General features: G+C 37.6%; 1 protein-coding gene across 1 annotated transcript in view; it reads right to left on the reverse strand.

Annotated features, from left to right (window-relative positions):
- Positions 1–6,315: 6,315 nt before the first annotated feature.
- Positions 6,316–19,448, reverse strand: part of fbxo28 (F-box protein 28) — a 42,129-nt gene continuing 28,996 nt past the window's right edge. The window contains exons 3-5 of the mRNA XM_039738443.1: positions 16,513–16,651; positions 13,698–13,893; positions 6,316–7,781 (exon numbers count right to left, since the gene is read on the reverse strand). Coding sequence (XP_039594377.1) covers positions 7,375–7,781; positions 13,698–13,893; positions 16,513–16,651 — 742 coding nt within the window. The 3' untranslated portion in view covers positions 6,316–7,374. The remainder of the gene's footprint in view (positions 7,782–13,697; positions 13,894–16,512; positions 16,652–19,448) is intronic.

The following is a 19,448-nucleotide window of genomic DNA, read 5'->3' on the forward strand; positions in this document are numbered from 1 at the left end:
TATAAACCCCACAAAGGCACCTAAGATGTAACACTGGCTCTACAGAGAACTCTTTGTTGGCTCATAGTTCATATTTACGTGTGCTTGTAGGTTACTCAATCCTTCTCAGTGCTCTCCTGTTTTCAGGCTACCCATGAAGTGTCAAACTGATGTATACATGCGTGTTAAGTGTGTTTAGCCTGGGCGACTATCGCAATCCTATAAATCCTCACACATTCTTGGACATGTGGCACAAAGCAACAGCGTTGAGAGAGTACATTACAAGAGCTGTTCCCCGAAATGTGACCACCACTCACTTGCCACCACCCTTAGTATTAGTGCTTCGATAAAATCAAAGTTCTGGCAGACAGAACATCAATTCCAAGTTTTTCTATTAATATTTATTTGGTACATAAAATAGCCTTACGTGCGTCAACTCACCAGCGTGACCAGGGCATGACAGGACAGCCATAATGAGTTGCAGTAGCACGTCAAATTCCAACTTCTCCCATCAGACAACTGTTTCTGGGTCCCTCACTGCAGGCTAAACCAGTATAAGCACTCTTTAGTACAGAGTCTAATTAAATTCATGAGAAAGTCACAAGCTACTTTTTTTTTTTTTAATTTAGATTTGTTTCGACAGTGTGGATGCCTAAGTTCGAAAATGAACCGCCACCAGCATGCTAAGAGTAACTTTAAAATGGCTGGAGAACTTCATGAAAGCGCATCTCGGGATCTTAAAGGGTTGTGAGAGGTTTGAAGGCTGCAGCTTGTACTACACTCCTGCACAATGAAACCAAGACCCACGTGGGTCTTACAAGTTAAGTCCTAAAAACTAGGAAGCATCAGTTAGAACGTAAGCTTTCAAACGTTCTTTATTTTGCACTTCACAGCGGGCACCAGGTTCTGCAATGCTATGGAGATGTCTCTAGTGCTTGTAAGGGTTTGCAGGCCAGTAACAATGAAGTGATTTAACACATTTCATGTGAACCCAGCCATAAAAACCTGAAATGAACCCTGGGATGCCAGCCTTTCCTGTAAAAGGTAAACACTCTGAATTGCAGAATAGGATCTACAGTACAGCGGTAGCACACGTGGACGTGACAGTTCAAGGATCATTTAGTAATAAATTTTGTGCTTTATTGCCTCAAGTGACTGTTTCCGTAGCTACATCTCCATTACAATGTTTGGCCTACTCCTACTTGCAGTTTTATCATACATTATTTTGCAATAAATATACAGTTTGAATTTTTTACATTAATGTACAATTTATGACATCATGTGAATCTTTGCAGTGAAGAACTTAGATGTTTTTTATAACCCCGTTAATAATCCTAACTTTAGGGTAATTTAAGAATACTATGATCATTAAAATAAAAATAAAAAAAAAAACACTAAAAAGGTACATTTACATTTTTACAAACAGATGACAACTGTGTATGTTACGGCTGCGACATCTATATTTTGATCTTCTGAACATCCATCCATCCATTTTCTAACCCGCTGAATCCGAATACAGGGTCACGGGGGTCTGCCGGAGCCAATCCCAGCCAACACAGGGCACAAGGCAGGAACCAATCCTGGGCAGGGTGCCAACCCACCGCAGGACACACACCCACACACCAAGCACACACTAGGGCCAATTTAGAATCGCCAATCCACCTAACCTGCATGTCTTTGGATTGTGGGAGGAAACCGGAGCGCCCGGAGGAAACCCACGCAAACACGGGGAGAACATGCAAACTCGATCTTCTGAACATGCATTACAAAACTTAACTGACACATTTTTAATCTCTCCACTCATCTTTCAGGACTTTGAAGGCCAGTATGTGTCATGTCACGGTATTATTTTTATTATATTAGGTTGCCAATTAATTTGGTCATTTTCACAATTCACTCACTTGTTAGAGTCTCTAATGTCATTTATACAAAGCCTGGAAGAGCAGTCTTTTTCCCTTAAATGCACTCTAATCCAGGTCTTCAAAACTCTCTAAAACATACATAAAGTTGTTCCAGCCAGTGAATCGTGCACACGAGGACGGCAGTGGAAATTCAGGGGACAGAAGCCAGGGGGCACTTCTTTATTTAAAGTGCTTGTGGGAAATTCGGAACAAACTACCAAGTCACGCAGTTGAAGGAGACACCTTGACAACTTTTATGATGGATCTGGATGAGGTACTGGGAAAGCTTAGCTATGAGCTAAACAAACAAGCTTGATGGACTGAATGGCCACCTCTCATTTGTGAAGTGTTACTATGGCTCGGCTATATACCCTCTCTACCATCGGACAGTCAAATCATTCTGCAGCCCTTTATAGCATGGGCCCCCTTATTCCTGTTGCACACAGTGTAGCTTTGAGGATTAACGTAGAAGAAAGCAATGGAATGTCACTCATGATGGGTCAAGCAGGTTACACAGACTCATACTTGGGTTACTATTCCAGCATATACTGAAGGTATACATGGTGTATATAACGGAAAATCTGTGACAGTGCCAAACATCTGATGAACTGTAACGATTTACATCACTTAGAGGAAATTTTATTGTCTGTGTGTTAATGTAGACGAGTGGACACCGTAACTCAAAAAAGGTTAACTTAAAATGCAAAATGGGGTGGTACATTTTGTTCTAAAGAGATGCATACTATACACACACACACGTATAGAGAGGAGTTGTGAGTAATTGAAATTTATGAGTTTACATCTAATCACAAACACTTTATAGAAATCCTTGATCAGAATTGGACCCTTTCAGAGTGGAGTGTGTGTGTGTGTGTGAAACAGAAAGAGAACACAAAAACAAATCACTTAACGCGAATAATACTTGGCACAGTTATCAGAGTTTTGAACAAGACAATTCCAATAGTCATTCCTCTAAAGAAATGTTTTTGTTTTCTTTTTTACTGGTATAAAAAAAAAAAAAAATCACATCTGTATGGGAAAAGGTATGTGCTGGACATGTCCGATTTCCTATGTTGCTTGTCTACACCTCTCTGTTTGGCCGCCAGTCTGTTTAACCTAAACTGGGGCTCCGTGTGCATTTGTGTTTCACAAACGGAACAACTAAGCATGCAAAGTGCCTGCATTGTAATAATTAGTGGCTTACGTTAGAAAGCTGTTTAATTACCACTAAGCAGTGCAATCTTCAAGAGAGGGTGTGAAAGCTATAAGTCGTTCTTATTTGTGGCCATGGCGCTCAAAGTTCCCTCTTCATTTAATGAAACGGTAGCCCTGTGAGCAAAAGAAAAACCTAAAATAAAGTCCAAAAAGGGGAAAAAGTTAATAAGCATTGCATTTTTTTCAATATTGAGAAGGAAAACGGTGTCCAAAACATTTTGATTGTTTAAAACTCAGTGCCATGACAAGACAAATGCATGAAGCTTAATAATTTATCATGAAAGAACAACACATCTCCACAGTGCTTTTGCTAGTGTCATGTACCTCACAAAGAAAAACATACATAATATTCCACAGAATTTTCAACTTAATTCAAAATACAAATTTCCAATATAAAAAAAAAAAATCAAATTTCTAGTATCACTTCACATTCACAGAAGAGCCAGGCTTCACAGTGATAATATTATGAAAAATGCTCCGTTTCCTGCTCAAATGGTTTCGATTTGATTATAAAAAAAAAAGTGACTGTCGTGCTTCCTCCTACTTTTTAAACTCCTGACGTCCCATCAGTTGCTTCAAAAAACTGATTGATGACAGAAGCAGAAGTGTGGCTTTCACAATGTTAGTGGTGATGTTTGTGAAAGAAATTAAAGGCGATCAAGGGGTAATGTAGTTATTTAGGGGTAATATAGTTATTGCGTATTAAGTATTTTGGTATGCTTCCCACATTAAAATAAAGCATTGGTCTTAAAAGTACATTGAACAGTTAAGCAGATGAAGGGTGTGTAAGCAAAAAGGAGAGAAGAATGTTCTAGGTCAGTGGTTCCCAAACTCAGTCCTGGGGACCCACTGTGGCTACACGTTTTTGTTCCAACCAACTTCCATCTTCCATTGGACTCTTGGCCTAATTAAGTGAGTCATTACTTCCCAGCTTCTGTGTTTTGGAGTCAATGAAGAAATTACAAACTAAGGATGGTATAAATTTTTTTTTTATTAAAATGTAATAAGCAGTTATATGGGGAATATGTATTTTGTTTAAGTCATTAAAAGTATTTTCAACCTAATTGTAATTCTGCTTTTCCTGTTCTGGTTATTTAATTGATTATTCATAATTAGTGGGTCTGACACTGAAGTTGTTGCTCTTTTCATCAAACTGGTTGTCTGCTATGCTGGTTGTTAATTGTCACTATTAGGGTTAAATGAAGGGAGCAAACTACATAGGAAAAGGGGAAAATATAGGAAACAACAAAAGAGAGTTAAGCATTAATAGCTTTAGAAAAAAAAAAAATTCAAAATGTCTTATAAATGTTAAAACCATACTGCATTTTTTCTGAAGAGTAAAAAAAAAAAAGACCAGCTAATTAAATGAGATCAGTTGTTATCGATTATTGTCACCAATTGTGAATCTGGTTGGAACAAAAACCTGCAGCCACAGCGGGTCCCCAGGACCGAGTCTAGACACCACTGTTCTAGGTGATAATGACAGAAGCTGGTAACTAAGAATGGATTGTTGTCACGTTCACAGGAATTCCATGGAAAGATATGAATTTAGGAGATATTGAGAAGGACAAAGAATGGATCAGAATGAGACTTTTATTTAGGTGTATAACAAGTGTGTAAGCAAATGAACCAATCAGAGTAAATGTCAGATGTTGTGTAAGCATTAATTCAGCACTATTATGTGAATTCAATTGTTTATAGATAGGGGACTGTAGCTTTGCTCTGGGAACATTCTGTGACACTACTGCTCAGGGAACATTAACGGACTTCTGTGACAGGGTGTTTATATATATATATATATATATATATATATATATATATAAAAAAAAAAATAATAAAATATATAATAAAAAACCAAACACCCTGTCACACATACATCACATATATATATATATATATATATATATATATATATATATATATATATATATATATATATATATATATATATATATATATATATATATATATATATATATATATATATATATATATATATATATATATTATTTTATTTTATTTTTCTTGAGTGAGACCAAAAAAGCACTAAGGAAAACTGGTGAGCAGAGACCGCTTCAACTCGGAATGACAAAAAGATGCATGATCAGGTATGTTTTTCCGTTAATCTAAAATTTACACCAATTTACAAGGCAAATTTAGCAACCATTCTCAACCAGAAATAATAAATCATTCAGTCTTTGGATCACAGAATGTGCTATGTCAAGAGATTTCATTGGTTACAAAATTGCTATGCTAGCCTGTCAAGAAAGTAACCTTAATGGAGAGGAGAAAGTACTCTACTAGACTTGCATATTGTATCTTAATTTCTGAATCTCCACAATTTGCTAATCAAATTAACAAAAAAGTACTTCATATATCAACAACATACGTTTAACATAAATGCAACTTTTTAAATCATAATTAGCTATACTTGTCTGCATTTCCTTCATGCAAAGTCTGGCAACTGAACTTGTGAAATTTGTCCCTGTTTCAACATGATAGTAAAGAATGTGCCAACATAAATAAAAACCGGCACCACCTCCAGTCATAGGCACTGCACTCGGCCTTCCGTCTCTTACATGATGTTAAATGAGCGCACATTTTCAATAACATAATCAATGCATTTATTTTCTTTTTTGCAACACCTTTTATTGCTTTCTTCCCAAATGTCAGATCTGGATCTAAAGCAAAAAAGGCAAGTCACATGGTAAAACATGAGACAACCAGTATCTCAAAATGTAAAGAATTTTCATAACAGACTATTATGAAAGCACAGCTTTAAGAGTTGAAAAATATTTTGACAAATGACAAACGCCCTGGGTTCCTCAGAAAGTTTGTATTCATTCTTCAGAAGAGAATCTGTTTGCATTTCATATAGCGTGTCCTCGTTTGAGGGTCCCTTGCATGATGACATTTTTGCCTCAGTTAGCTTGTTCGGATATAATGATTTAACAAAACGTGATTTTTGTTTTATTTGTGTCTGTAGACTATAAGCTTATTAACTAGTTAGACCTGATTCATGTTTGTAACAAAAGTAAAACTATTTTCTATCTTCTTACTGGGTCAGATAGATAAAAATATAATTTGCCCTTCAATTTGTTTTTGGCTAAAAAAAGCTTCAATGAGGCTATACTATGAAACTAAATTAAAACTTGACTGGAAAGAAATAATAATGTAATTACTAAAGTTATGAGATAGAAATAATTCTGACAAGGCTTTATTTTTGGAATTTTACATTTCTAATACAAAAGGGGGTATTGATGCCAATACAAGCATCCCTGTTTCTGCAGATTTTTCACATAAATACAGCAACTTACCCAAGCGTTATATTTTGTTAATTGTATACTCAAATTCCCAGACTTGAAGGTAAGAAATTCCAATTCTGACTGTTGAATTTACTCTCTGTTAAGTGAGGTGTCCTTAAATTGGTCTCATCCTTTAAAATCAAATGCTTTCTTTAATAACAGAATAAGCTGGTATTGTAAAGATATAAATATGTTGGGTTTTTTTTTTTTGGCGGTGCAGATGTTTGCCAAATTGGCTGATTTTAAATAATTATTTATAAAAAATAAAATTACGACAAGATTCACTGATTACAGTAAATTCTTGAAAACGCATTCTACTTTCTGGAAAGCAGTTTTGAATGAGAAGCAGACAAGGATTTAAACCATAACTGCAAAATTACCTTTTTAGTAAGAGCTTTAACATTTAATGGGGAACACACAACGCAATGAAGATTGTCTATTTGATGAAGACACCTATTTAAATGGCTCAGTGATTATTTCCTAAATCCTTTCTGCATTATAAAGACACACAGCTACAGTGCTCAGGCTCGAATTCCATTATTTCCAGGCAGGGGCCCCAGTAGTCCTCTTTCTAGGACATTAAGACTTTAAAAATCATTCTGCCATTTTAAAATTTACTACTCTTTACTGCCTGCATTGTGGGCCTCACAGAAATGCACACTTTCACTAACAATTACCATCAACACGTCCACCTGCAGTTATGAGAACTCTTCCCATGTTCAGTGTCATGCCGAGGTTTATAGTTTCCCATTGCCTAAGTTGTGGGAATTGAAAGCACATTTAATGATAAAACTAAAAAAAAAAAAAAAAAAAAAGCCTAACATTACTCAGCCTCCCAGTCCCCAAGTGAAGGAGCGAAATTCTACAGAGTGTTGGAAGTGGAGAATGGTTTGTTGGATTACCACTCGCAGACAGGTGGCTTGCTGCCATACCATGGAAATTCCGTCTGGAGAAAAAGCAAGAGATGCACCTTTTTATTTTTTGCTCTTCAGACGTTTAGATTGCCGAGGAGAGTCCAATGTCTTCCTGGTGCGTTTGAATGGTGTCTCTTGCCCCCTTCCAGTGTTACTGGTACTGTTGCCAGGAGAAGTGCTGCCAACAGCACTGTCCATCAGTTCACGGAGTTTGCGCTCCAGCTCTGCAAGCCTAGCATTTTGCTCGCCTATAATCTGGGTCTGCTCCAGCAGCTTTTGCTCCTGGTCTTGCAGCTGCTTTTGCTGTTCCAACTGTTTGACCCTCAGCTCTGAAATCTCCCTCCGCAGTGCTGTGACAGAAGCTCCATTCACCTTGACCTGCTGTTGCAGTTTTGTCATTTCAGACCGTGATGGAGTGTTCTTTGCCAGCAGAGACATTGTTGTCAAAGATGTGGAAGGACCTGGAACTAAAATAAAAAAAAAAGGAATACAGGCAAGTTAACAAGATGGATTTGACAACATAAGAGTTTCAACAAACGGTAATTAGGCAGTGCGGATGGAAATGGAGGTAAGGATGCAAAATGGTAACATTGAGCAGACTTCAGAAGCTACATGCTAAGTAAAGGTTTACATTTTATCTTTACAACATCTTGGTACTTTTATTTACTTCCATACATTTCCATAATCCTCAGTTAGCCCTTATATACATGGAACTTTCAGCAAACACTATTACGTATCTAGGGTCTTTAGAGACCCACCATATTTTTATATGTAAATCAAGCCACAAACCACCATGTCTGTCCAAACTTATATTGAAACCTCTTCCCTAAACACTTTTTTTTTTTTTTTTTTAAGGCTTAGCTGCTTATTTTTAAATCTTTATATTTTATTACACAATCAGTCTTCTACTAAGCTTAATAAGCCCAGAGTATGGTTACATTTTTTTCTTTTATCCTTGCAATATTGTTCCCGACACATGCTGTAGCAATCAACTGGTTGGCAGTCCAGTAATAATTAAAAATACTGTAAGTGGAACCTTCTTTAAAGAAGCATGTGGCTTGTGCCGTTTCACTTTGTGTATCTGCTACAGCTGCCTGCCCCTTTCAGTTTCAGCCTCCTCGTCGTCTAAGCTCTGCACCTCTACAGTTTGCTGTACAGAACATTCAGAATCTCATGGCATCTCTGAAATGCTTATGAATTCCTTTGTCTGTGTCCCCAAAGATTTTTTTTTTTTTACAAACCAGTATAAACAACCCTGGAAACAATACTCATCCATGAATACTTCTGAGAAAATTAGGAGGTGAAGAGGTAAAATAAAGAATATTGGCCAAGATGGTTTCTGGTCATACCCACAAAACTAAACTGAAGCAAGCTGGTCAGGAAACCAATTTACAAAGGTTTACAAATATCAGATGCACAAGACACTCGTGATTCTTCATAGCTGGATGAAGTCATGACTTTCTAATTTCTACAGATAAACATTCCATCTTTAGCCACAGTTTGTGCCAAGAATATCAGACATAGACTGGCAACTAAGCACCACCTTCTGGGGCATAACATGGACAGAATGACAGGTGGAAAGTCTAAACTTATATTTGCCAAAAAAAAAAAAAAAAGCTTAATAATGTGCACAATGTTTTCAAGCTAACACAGATAACTCTGTTGGTCATTGTTGGTCTCCCTGCTGCGTGACTCAAGTCTCTCTGACTCGACATCTGCCGTCAAATACACAAACTCTTTCAAGGGCTTCCTATCTCTCATCTTTATAAACTCATAAATACTTAAATAATGAGCAACACGACAGAAACGCTGTGTTTTATGAAACATCTTCTGTGTTTTGTGTCCACTTCAGGTGCTGTTGCACTCTGTGCAGATTCTATGGCTGCTTGCCTTCCTTCACTTTCATTATACTCCTGCTCGTCTGAGCTCTGCCCCTCTACAGTTTCCAACTCACAGAATTCATGAACTGACCGCATTAGAAGTATCTCTCTACATTGCATCTCTCTCTGTCGTGCATTCTGCTTTTGACAGGGGATCTTTTAAGAGCTTGCGGTGCTGGCATCAGTCCTCACATTTCTTTTCTTATCCCATACCTCTCTAAACACGGCACTAAAAATGCACAAATAAAAATACTGACACTAACTCATTCATTATTATCACTAGCGACCTTATAGGTTTCATGCAAATAAAATGATCATCATATTTTGGCATATTTTTGGTAGTAAATTGTTGCAAATGAAACAAATGAGGCATGGCTTAAAATTGCACTCACACTATACTGTATGACCCCAGGATGTCCCCAAGGTATCGAAACAAGGGATAATATTTTTATTATTAAATGAAGTTATACAATTTCCTTTAACAGCAAAATGCATTGTTGAATGCAACAAGGAAACAGGATCCTGGTTGGTATACTAACCATAGCAAACTACCCAATTACCGACTATCTGGAGGGGGAGATCCTGAACTTAATTAAATCTGTTAATGAAGTAGTATTGTCATGTGTACAGGGTGCAGTAAAAGCCTTACTTGCTTGTCCAACCTATATTAACACATTGCCAGTACCTCTAAGTACTCTATAATAGACAAGAATGTATTAAAATATGTAACATCATATACGGGACACTTAAATCTTGCCATGGGCCTACAGAACAGAATTGTCATTGAGTAGAACAAACATTGTATGATGGTATATAACAATAAACATTCAACATCAGTCATCTGACAATAAGATCTCATCACAGTCCTGTGACAGCATATTTTATATATATATATATATATATATATATATATAGTTTACCCAACGACCCACACAGTATACTAGTCATCTAGCAAATACACATGGGAAATAACGGGTAATTAACGTATGAATGAACACTTGCTTTCAAATAAAGATTAAGTGATGCTGCTGCAGAACTTCACAGCCCAGAATCACTGCCATAGGTGCTTCAACTAAGCGCTGATTAAATAGTTGGAATACTTGTGTCAATGGGATATTTCAGGTATTATTTTTAATAAACTTGTTAACATTCTTGAGTGTTGTTCGATGAATTTAAACCATATAAGCACAAGATTATAACTTAAAATATGAAAAAAGTGAAGGGGTCTGAATACTTTCTGAATCCACTGTATGACAATATGGCCAAATCACAGTACTTGCTGTACAAGAACATAACTGCAGGTCACAATAAATGTAGTCTGGTGTCTATGGTTGAAAACTTGGTCATAAATCTAACTGTAATTTTACGCTAGTATGAGTAAGAAATCAAAAAGTACCTAATACGGTAAATATTAAAGCTATATTTGGTATGTTAAGATATACGGATATTAAACCAGGACGTTTTACTACATTTTAATACAAGTCACACCCTTCTCTCTGGAAGACCATTTTAAAAATGTACACCTGCATTTGATGAGAGACTAACTTCTCAGTCAGTGACTTCATCATATATGCAAACATCACCCTCAAAAGTTAGTAGGTAGGAATCCCTATGCTGTGTGCCAACATGAATACAATTCCAAGGTAGAGGGGTCAGGATTTACGTGGCTTTGAATATGTCATAGATCATAAGCATTAAGCGTGAGATAAGACATTATGAGTATAATGGAGTATCATGGGACCATGCAAAAAAATACATATTCTGGCAACAAGTCTTATGGTCATAAAAAAGATGTTTCATAAAAGTATTTAACAAAGACTGACAATTTGTGCAGAGTAACAAAGAACACAACAGTGCTGCTTAAAGGGGCATATCAGAATGCTAAAGACCATAAATACTGGAAACTCCAGCATCGAAAGAAAATGCTCTCCCGTGATGAATGGTAGAGTCTGCCGACATGTACTGATGAAAGGGCCAGAATATAAGGGGAAAAAAAAAATTCAGCAAAATGGATGACAGCAAAGGAGAGTTGTGGGGGCAATGTAATGGTGAAGAGTTTTTGTGACACACACTGGGTCAGATATATGCCAATGTCAGAGCTAGAATTATTGGGGGCTTCATCCCTACTAGGAATTAACTGTTTTGCAGGCTGAAAGGTAAAGCCATTAAAATCTTACCCAACGCAGCATACCCTTTTCACAATCTTCACTGTCTTTTGCTTAGGTCACTCAAGACATGGAAATTTCACCTGCAAACTTCCAGATATATGAACTGAACTTCTTGATCGTAAGCAGCGGTCTTTAGTAATTTTATGAAAGTTTGTGTGTTAAACTGTCTGCCTGGAAGCTGATGATTACCACTGCCTTTATGCTGCATTTTTCCACTGATGTTATATTGTATTTGTTTGAATGTCGCCAAATGAAATTCAATGGAAGTGATGCTGTCATGTCAAAACGTATTTCATTTACTTTAACTGCTAATACATACATATAACCTAATGACAGTGTGGAGATGTGCTGGGCCGCTTCCAAACATCTCCTCCAGCTAAGCCAGGCTCTCATCTCCAGTACACACTGTACATATTTTCAAATCTGCTTAATCTCATTCAGGGTTACAGAAGGTGGAAAACAACTTTGGACAAGTTCCAACTCATTCACACACCCACAATTACTCACACAGAGGATCTCCAATTAATCTAACTTACATGTCTTTGGGAATGTGTGAAGAAAACCATGATTAAATATGTAAGCAGCACACTGACAACGCCCAGCCATGGGATTCAAATCAATCAGTGAAGTGGACTTAAGAATTTCACTGTACTCTGTACATGTGACAAACCTCAACTTGTTTTGCTTAGCTCGGCTTCCTTACACATACATCATCATCATCACAGCCCGATCCCTTTAAGGGCCAGTTTATACTTCGTGCTCAGAACGCACAAGTATTATGGCTACCATGCATTCCCAACGTTCATTTGACACGTCCTCAGAAATTAACGCAATGCGTGTGTGAGTTGCAGTACCAGCAAAAAGTCGGGGGCTGCAGTGTGATAAAAGATGGAACATGACGTCAGAGTCTCTGTTTACTATCTACATGTTACAGAAAGCCGCTATGCGGATCCTACGTATGCACTTTGATGTTTGATGAATGGTTCGACGTGGTGAAGCAAAATGGCGACATACAAATGCATTTGTGGTGCTTTTATATTCAAGCTTTGCATATTCCCCGAACTTAATGACACGATACATTTTAAAAGTCTCACATTTGAACCTTCAAAACAGTATCAGAATGCACAGTAGCATATTTGAGCCACTGAATTAAAATTAAGGACACGGTGAAAAGGGTCTATTTTGTGATTTAAAGTGGAAATTTCATCTTTAATCTCAAAATGTCCACTTTAACCTCGTAGCTTATCATTAAAATAGACCACCGTAAATGTCATCTTAGTCGACCCAGTTGTTAATCGCTACATGCTTCTGGGGCTTCTTCCTGAACGGACAGCAGCGGCAGGCACCAAATGCCACAGAGAACACATTAAATTTATGATATTCCAGCTCTCTACACATTTCGAATCCTTGGATTTATACCCGACATCACATTCATGATGAAAAGCATTAAAGTATGCATGTTATATTTTACAGATAAATTGTTAAATTAAATAATAAATACTGCTAATAATTACACCTGTGGGGTGGCACAGCGGCCAAGCGGTAGCGCTGCTGCCTTGTAGGAAGTCACGTCCCTGGTGTTCCCTGCCTGGAGTTTGCATATTTCCTGGGGGGTTTTCACAGTGTGCTTCAGTTCCCTTCCAAAGTCATGAAGGTTTGGGGATTTGGTGATGCTAAAATGACACTAGTGTATGCTTGTCTTCTATTCACCTTGCGATGAGTGGAGTCTCGCGCTCGATGCTTGCTGGAATGGGCGTATCCCTGGATTGACTGATGTAATCATTAAACATCCTTTTCAGAGATATTGCAACAAGGTGTCCTCGGAATTTAATGGATGATTCGGGCAATTCACAACACAGCAAGTCGAACGTTTTCCCACTGTGATGATATCTCGCACTGCCACCTGGTGGAATCTTCCAGATTTATGTAAAGTATGCGCGCAAGTATAAATAGTACAATGCTTGTGTAGCAGTAGCGTCCACTAGAGCATGCTTCGTGTTGCGTGAAGTAAACCCAGCCTAACAGGGACCAAAATAAACAGGTCAAGAAAATGAATCAATGTAAGGATGGATGGACTTCCAACTTCTAAAATGAAATGTAAAATGGTTGTCAAATGATAAGCCAGAACAATGAAACAGACAACATTTACCTCACAAAGATAAACAACTATAAGCTGCCAGTCAGAAAAACAAGTTTTTGGGAGACCTTTTGTAAGAGGTTGCACCATCCCAGCAAGCAACAAATAACATGCCATTTAATGTCTCTAGAATCTAAAAGTGGAGTTCACAAGAAATTAAAATACATTGCTTTGAAAATCACTACAAAATTAAAGTACCTGGAGGAGACCCGATGAGCCTACCAGACATGTCAGCCCCAGGCAGTTTCTTCTTGAGAATTGGGACAATTTTTTCATCAAAGTATTCCATAGCCATGGAGGAGATGTCCCGCAGCTCCTGTAGAACTTCATGAGCTCTCTGAGGTGATCGAGTTGAATTTACATAACGTAAAACCCCATAAATTTCATCAATTACCTAAACATATGGAAAAAAAATATATAAAAAGCTTGGAACAAATTTAAACGTAAATGCAAAGATTTAATCTACAATTATGCAGTCTATCTATGCAAACTCAATGTCCAATCATCTAAACTCTTCTTCCCATTGAGACCAATAGCACTACGACCTGCACTCTGGAGATCTGGAATGCCCTCGGCCTTAAGCGATGGTTTTCACAGTCAGTGCGATTTAACAGAGTAATCAAAATCAAGCACTTGCTGCCATTTTCTCTTTCCTTAAGTAAGTTTATGAGCAAAATATAGGATGCGAGATACGTGCAGATGGAAGCATAAAATATGTCACGTCACTGAAATGCCTGGGAATTCCTTTGCCAATGTCCTCAAAGATTTTTTTACAAACCAGTGGAGAAGAATTCTAGGGATGGAGCTTCCAGGCAAGTGGAAAAGGTGGCCTAAGAGAAGGTTTATGGATGTGGTGAGAGAGGACATGCAGGTGAAGTAAGCGACAGAGCAAGATGCAGAGAACAGGAAGAATATGGAAACAGAGGATCCATTGTGATGCCCCTTAACGGAAGCAGCTGAAAGACGAAGAAGATAAGCAACAGTGGAACAATACTTGGCTCTCAATACATCTGAGAACCCTAACAAAATAATGAAGAATACTGGTCAAGATGTCTGGTCACCTGCAAAACTGAACTGAAGTAAGCTGGTCATGAAATGGAGGAAATAATGCCAGTTTACAAAGGTTTACAAATATCAGATGCACAAGACACTCATGATTCTTCATAGCTGGATGAAGCCATGACTTTCTCAATTTCCGCAGTTAAGCAGTTCCATCTGCAGACTTCCTTTAAGCATAGTGTGTGTCGACAAAATCAGCTGGCAACAAAGTGCCACCTTGTGGGCTTTAATGTGCACGACATGGCAGATGAAAAAAGTCAGCTAATGTGCAAAAAATGTAAAGCTTAATAATGTGCACAGAGCTTTCATGTTCTAAGATCAGACAGAGCAGGCCAACACAAATACTGTTGTGGTTCAAACTTTCCAGACATTCCATGAAAGAATCAATGCTTCCCAAAACTTCTAAACAGAAACTCCAAATATTGTTGCCATGCAAATACATTCAGTGTTTTCCAGTGCTGCAGGATTACAAATTATATTTTATTTCAATCTGATTTTTAATTTCCAGCTGACACACTCAGGAAGAAGGAAGTTTAAGAGCAGAAGCCATTGCAGTCAGCTATATGATATTTGGCCGAGTTAACGTCTTACTACATTTTCAATCCTTAAGAACAACACTCTCCTAGTTTTTTGCGCTGGTTACACATGGGATGATTTTCTATCTATTCATCTTTACAGATTTGTTCCAGCCTATTTAGGACAATACTTATACAGTAGATGCAATCTTCAAATTATGCCACTGATTACGACTTTTACTGGGCCCTTTTAAGATCTGTGGCCCTGTCCTTGTAATGACTGGCCTACTGAAAGACAAATCTCTCAGTTTTGCTTCCTTTATGCAGACTAAAACAGGCTCCTTTGTAATATTTCCATTACTGCACTCAATTAACTTTCCCTTGGCTCTAAAGGGCACCCCATTATCTGCTGATAAGGTGCAGTCCCATGGCACGATGTGGTTGCTGGCATACTTCACTGCAAGTATACAGTTTAGGATTGATTTGAAAATCTTTTTCTTTTTATAGAAGGCTCTTTTTACTCTTTGGAGTGCTTATCCCCCTTCACTCCCGACTGTAATCTTAAATCCTCTAACAGTGGCTTGCTTCGTATTCTGAGAGTCAAGCATAAAAACTAGTGAGGCAGCCTTTTGTCTCCGCACCAAAAACCTGGAATACTTCACCATTTAGAGACTGGCCAGGGCAGTGCACTTGAACCCATAAGAAAAAATCTCTTTACTCCAGCTTTCTTGATCCCTTCAAAACATTACTAGAAACACTAGCACTACTTCATACTAAGGGAGGAGGAAATGAAAATCTTTTCATAAAATGTGATTCTGTTTTATAGGCTCGTTACTAATCGATACTTGTGGGCTTTTATTTTTTCTGGTACTTTCAAACTCTGCTGAATCTTAACATTCGGTGTCAGAATACACAGCTTCCCATATTCAACCCCACAGCATTTCTAAACACCTGACAATGACGGTTATGTTAAATCTCAATCCATGTCAATTGCTCTGGACATATTGGGGAATCACACAGCCCCCCTTCAGGTAGGTGTTTCACTGGCCATAACTGTAAGCCTCTGGGAAGAAGATATATACATGTTCTTGCCTCAATTAACAATACAAGTTTACAGTACAAATGAATTTGTATGAATACTATTAAAAAAAAAACTTTCAAACACGTACATTAGAATGTAGTTCCTTTAACATAACTGAAGGCTTATATTTCTATGTCCAAATGCTTAAATCTTTGCATTCACAGCAATACGTTTCATTGAAATTAAAGCAAATGTCTGTGTGAAACTGACATTCGCATTAGTATTTCTCATTTTGCAGAACATTTAAATATGTAAGGCCTATTTGCCTCATCAGTTCCACTTTAAAAATAAACTCACATGCAGTTTTTGAGTTTTATTTATTTATTTATTTATTTTTTTAACAGGGACAGGACCTTACCTTTCCAGGGATGAAGCAGCATAGATTAGAGTCTACATATTTCATGAAAGTCATATTAAGCAATGAAAGGCGGGTTTCCACTGCTGCTAGGATATCTGCATGGCGTGCCAGGGAATGATTTCTTCTTTCTGATTCTCTCCTAAGAGGAAAGATTTGAAATATAACAGAGGATGACTTACTGAAAAGCTCCAATAGCAGAGAAAGTTAAAAAATAAAATTAAAATAAGTTAACCAATCAGTGTGACACAAATTAAAAGTCACCAGTTGACATTCTGGAATGTTAAGGATGTCCCAATGACTAAGAAATGAAATTAGAGTTATGGTTAAAATTAACTGAGTAAAGTTTAAAAACTACACGTCATACATAGAAACCTTAATTTAATGTGTATTACCAATACTTTACATTTTACTTTCAGAAATAGTTTGTGCATTTTTGCAGTGCTTTCTTTACAAAAGTATACTCGTCCTATAAATGTTTCCAAATATTGCAAGATAACACGATAATATTTGAATATCATGTTGTAATGTGTATTTTTACTGCAAATTCACAGGTCCAAAAGGAAAGAGTTTAAGGATAAAATTTGTTATTTTACAGAAGACATCTGTGCTGTCTGAGCAAGCATTAGGACTGCTGACATTAATGACAGCTTTAGGTCCCCCGAGTTAGTTTTCTGTCAGGTGAGAGAGGACTTTTGCTTGTTAAGGGTTGTACTACACACAAAGATTTGAATTTTGACAAAAAATTGGTATATTGTTCTCACTTGAAATTAAAACCCTACCCCATAATTTAGTTCACTTGGTGCCTTTCCCACAAACTCCAGAAAGACCTTAATCTAAATTCTTGAGAAATAACAGTTTATTTCCTGCCAACATCCCATAAAGGGCAGTGATGTGTGGAGACTGTTAAGCTGGCACTGTATTCCATGACTTCTAGTCTGTGGGGATATCACAATTGGCAACTGCAGTTGATGGATCTCGCTGCATAAAGAGTGTTAAGACTATACAATTAGAGACTGCGGGGATCATGCGACTCCATGATGAGTTTTTAGGACAATTTAAAAATTTGCAAAGTATCGCAAGCTCGCCACATGCTGACAGACATTAACATGCTGCTGCTCGACACTGACAGCACCTGTATGAATGCTTTCCAGGTACTGGGTCTGGTTTGGTTCAGCTGTTATCTTGTCCCATTTTCCATTCTTTTGTGGTACAACAAACATGACACATCACACACCCAAGCCTCGCTACTGTTCATGTACTCCAAAATACCTGTGTTCCTTTATCTCTATGGCTGCATTCTATGCTTTGTACTTCCAAGTGAATGGTCACTGATTGTGCTCTCGCACACACAGAGGCTACCACTATGACTTAAGGCACATATCAAACCAGTCAACTTTCTTGGGATGTCAAAATACTTGGGTGTGCATCGGGACTGCTCAGACTTTCCAAGACTATGTGAATGAAATCTGAAGATGAACAATTGTGTAATGCAGCGGGGCATTTAGTTGGTTGATACACACTTAACTGTACTCTCAGTTAGTGATATGAGCAGGCCAATTAGTATCAAGGCATCCATTTTGCATTCACTACTTTCCTCAAAGTTTCGAGTTTTTATGGATATCATTTTCTAAGTGAAGCGATGCAGCTTTCATTTCGTGATTATTAAGTCAACAATGCTAAGAGAGAGATCCAAACACTTTGTGATCTTTTTCTATATTGTACATTATCATCATTTCATCACTGACTTGCTTACAAGAATCTTCAGCTCTCATTGTTATGCCCTTCCTTCAGCCTCATTGTGTGACCAATGATTCCTAAATAGCTATAAACCATCTTCTGCAAAATATGAGTAGCTTTAATGGCCAACAATAAGGCTTTTACAGATCCATTATGGTAATTTCGCTTCATGTGTAACTTGAGAGCAGAACAGAATGTCAGTCTCAAGAACTGCATCTACAACCACTAATGATGATAATCCTTTTTATTTTTATATATATCTATCTATCTCTATATCTATCTATGTTTTCTCATTACATCAAGCGCCTCAGTGAGCGGGTGCAGGTTGGGGTGCACTTCAACAATCATTAATGTGTAGCACCCGCCACTACATTCATCCCACATTAGCTTTTAGGTGATGAAGTGGCGAGAGAGAGAGAGATAGTTAGCTAGAGAAGGGCATGATTAGAAGGCCAGAATGACTTGGGCAATTTTGCTGCTGCCAGAATGACTAGGTGCGTTGGGCAATTTTGCCTGGACATCAGGATACACCTTGAACATTATGAAGGATGCCTAAGGATCTTTATGACCACAGGGTGTCAGGCCCTTGCTGGCCTCATCAACACCTCTTCATCACTAATGATACAGACGAAAAAAAAGAGGAATAATTTTTTCTTGGTGGGCTAAAAAATTCATTTGGAATGTCCAGTTCTCTGACCTTTTGTGTTACCTCCTATATGCGCTCTACACAAGTTGTCACATCATTAGTAAAAATCCTTCTTAAAATAACCAAATTCAGTTGTATACGAAGTATAGGGAAAGTATTGTAATCGTCCCAAGATTTGATGTCAAGATATTGATGAAACTCTAGGTTTTAGACCTCCCTGAGTCAGACATAATTCCAAAGATGGTAATTTCGGGGGGTGTGTGTATATACAGTGCATCCAGAAAGTATTCACAGCGCATCACTTTTTCCACATTTTATGTTAAAGCCTTATTCCAAAATGGATTAAATTCATTTTTTTTCCTCATAATTCTACACAAAACACCCCATAATGACAATGTGAAAAAGGTTTACTTGATTTTTGCAAATTTATTAAAAATAAAATAATTGAGAAAGCACATGTACATAAGTATTCACAGCCTTTGCCATGAAGCTCCAAATTGAGCTCAGGTGCATCCTGTTTCCCCTGATCATCTTTGAGATGTTTCTGCAGCTT

The sequence above is a fragment of the Polypterus senegalus genome, chromosome 16 (genome assembly GCF_016835505.1).
Source record: "Polypterus senegalus isolate Bchr_013 chromosome 16, ASM1683550v1, whole genome shotgun sequence".
NCBI lineage: Eukaryota > Metazoa > Chordata > Cladistia > Polypteriformes > Polypteridae > Polypterus > Polypterus senegalus.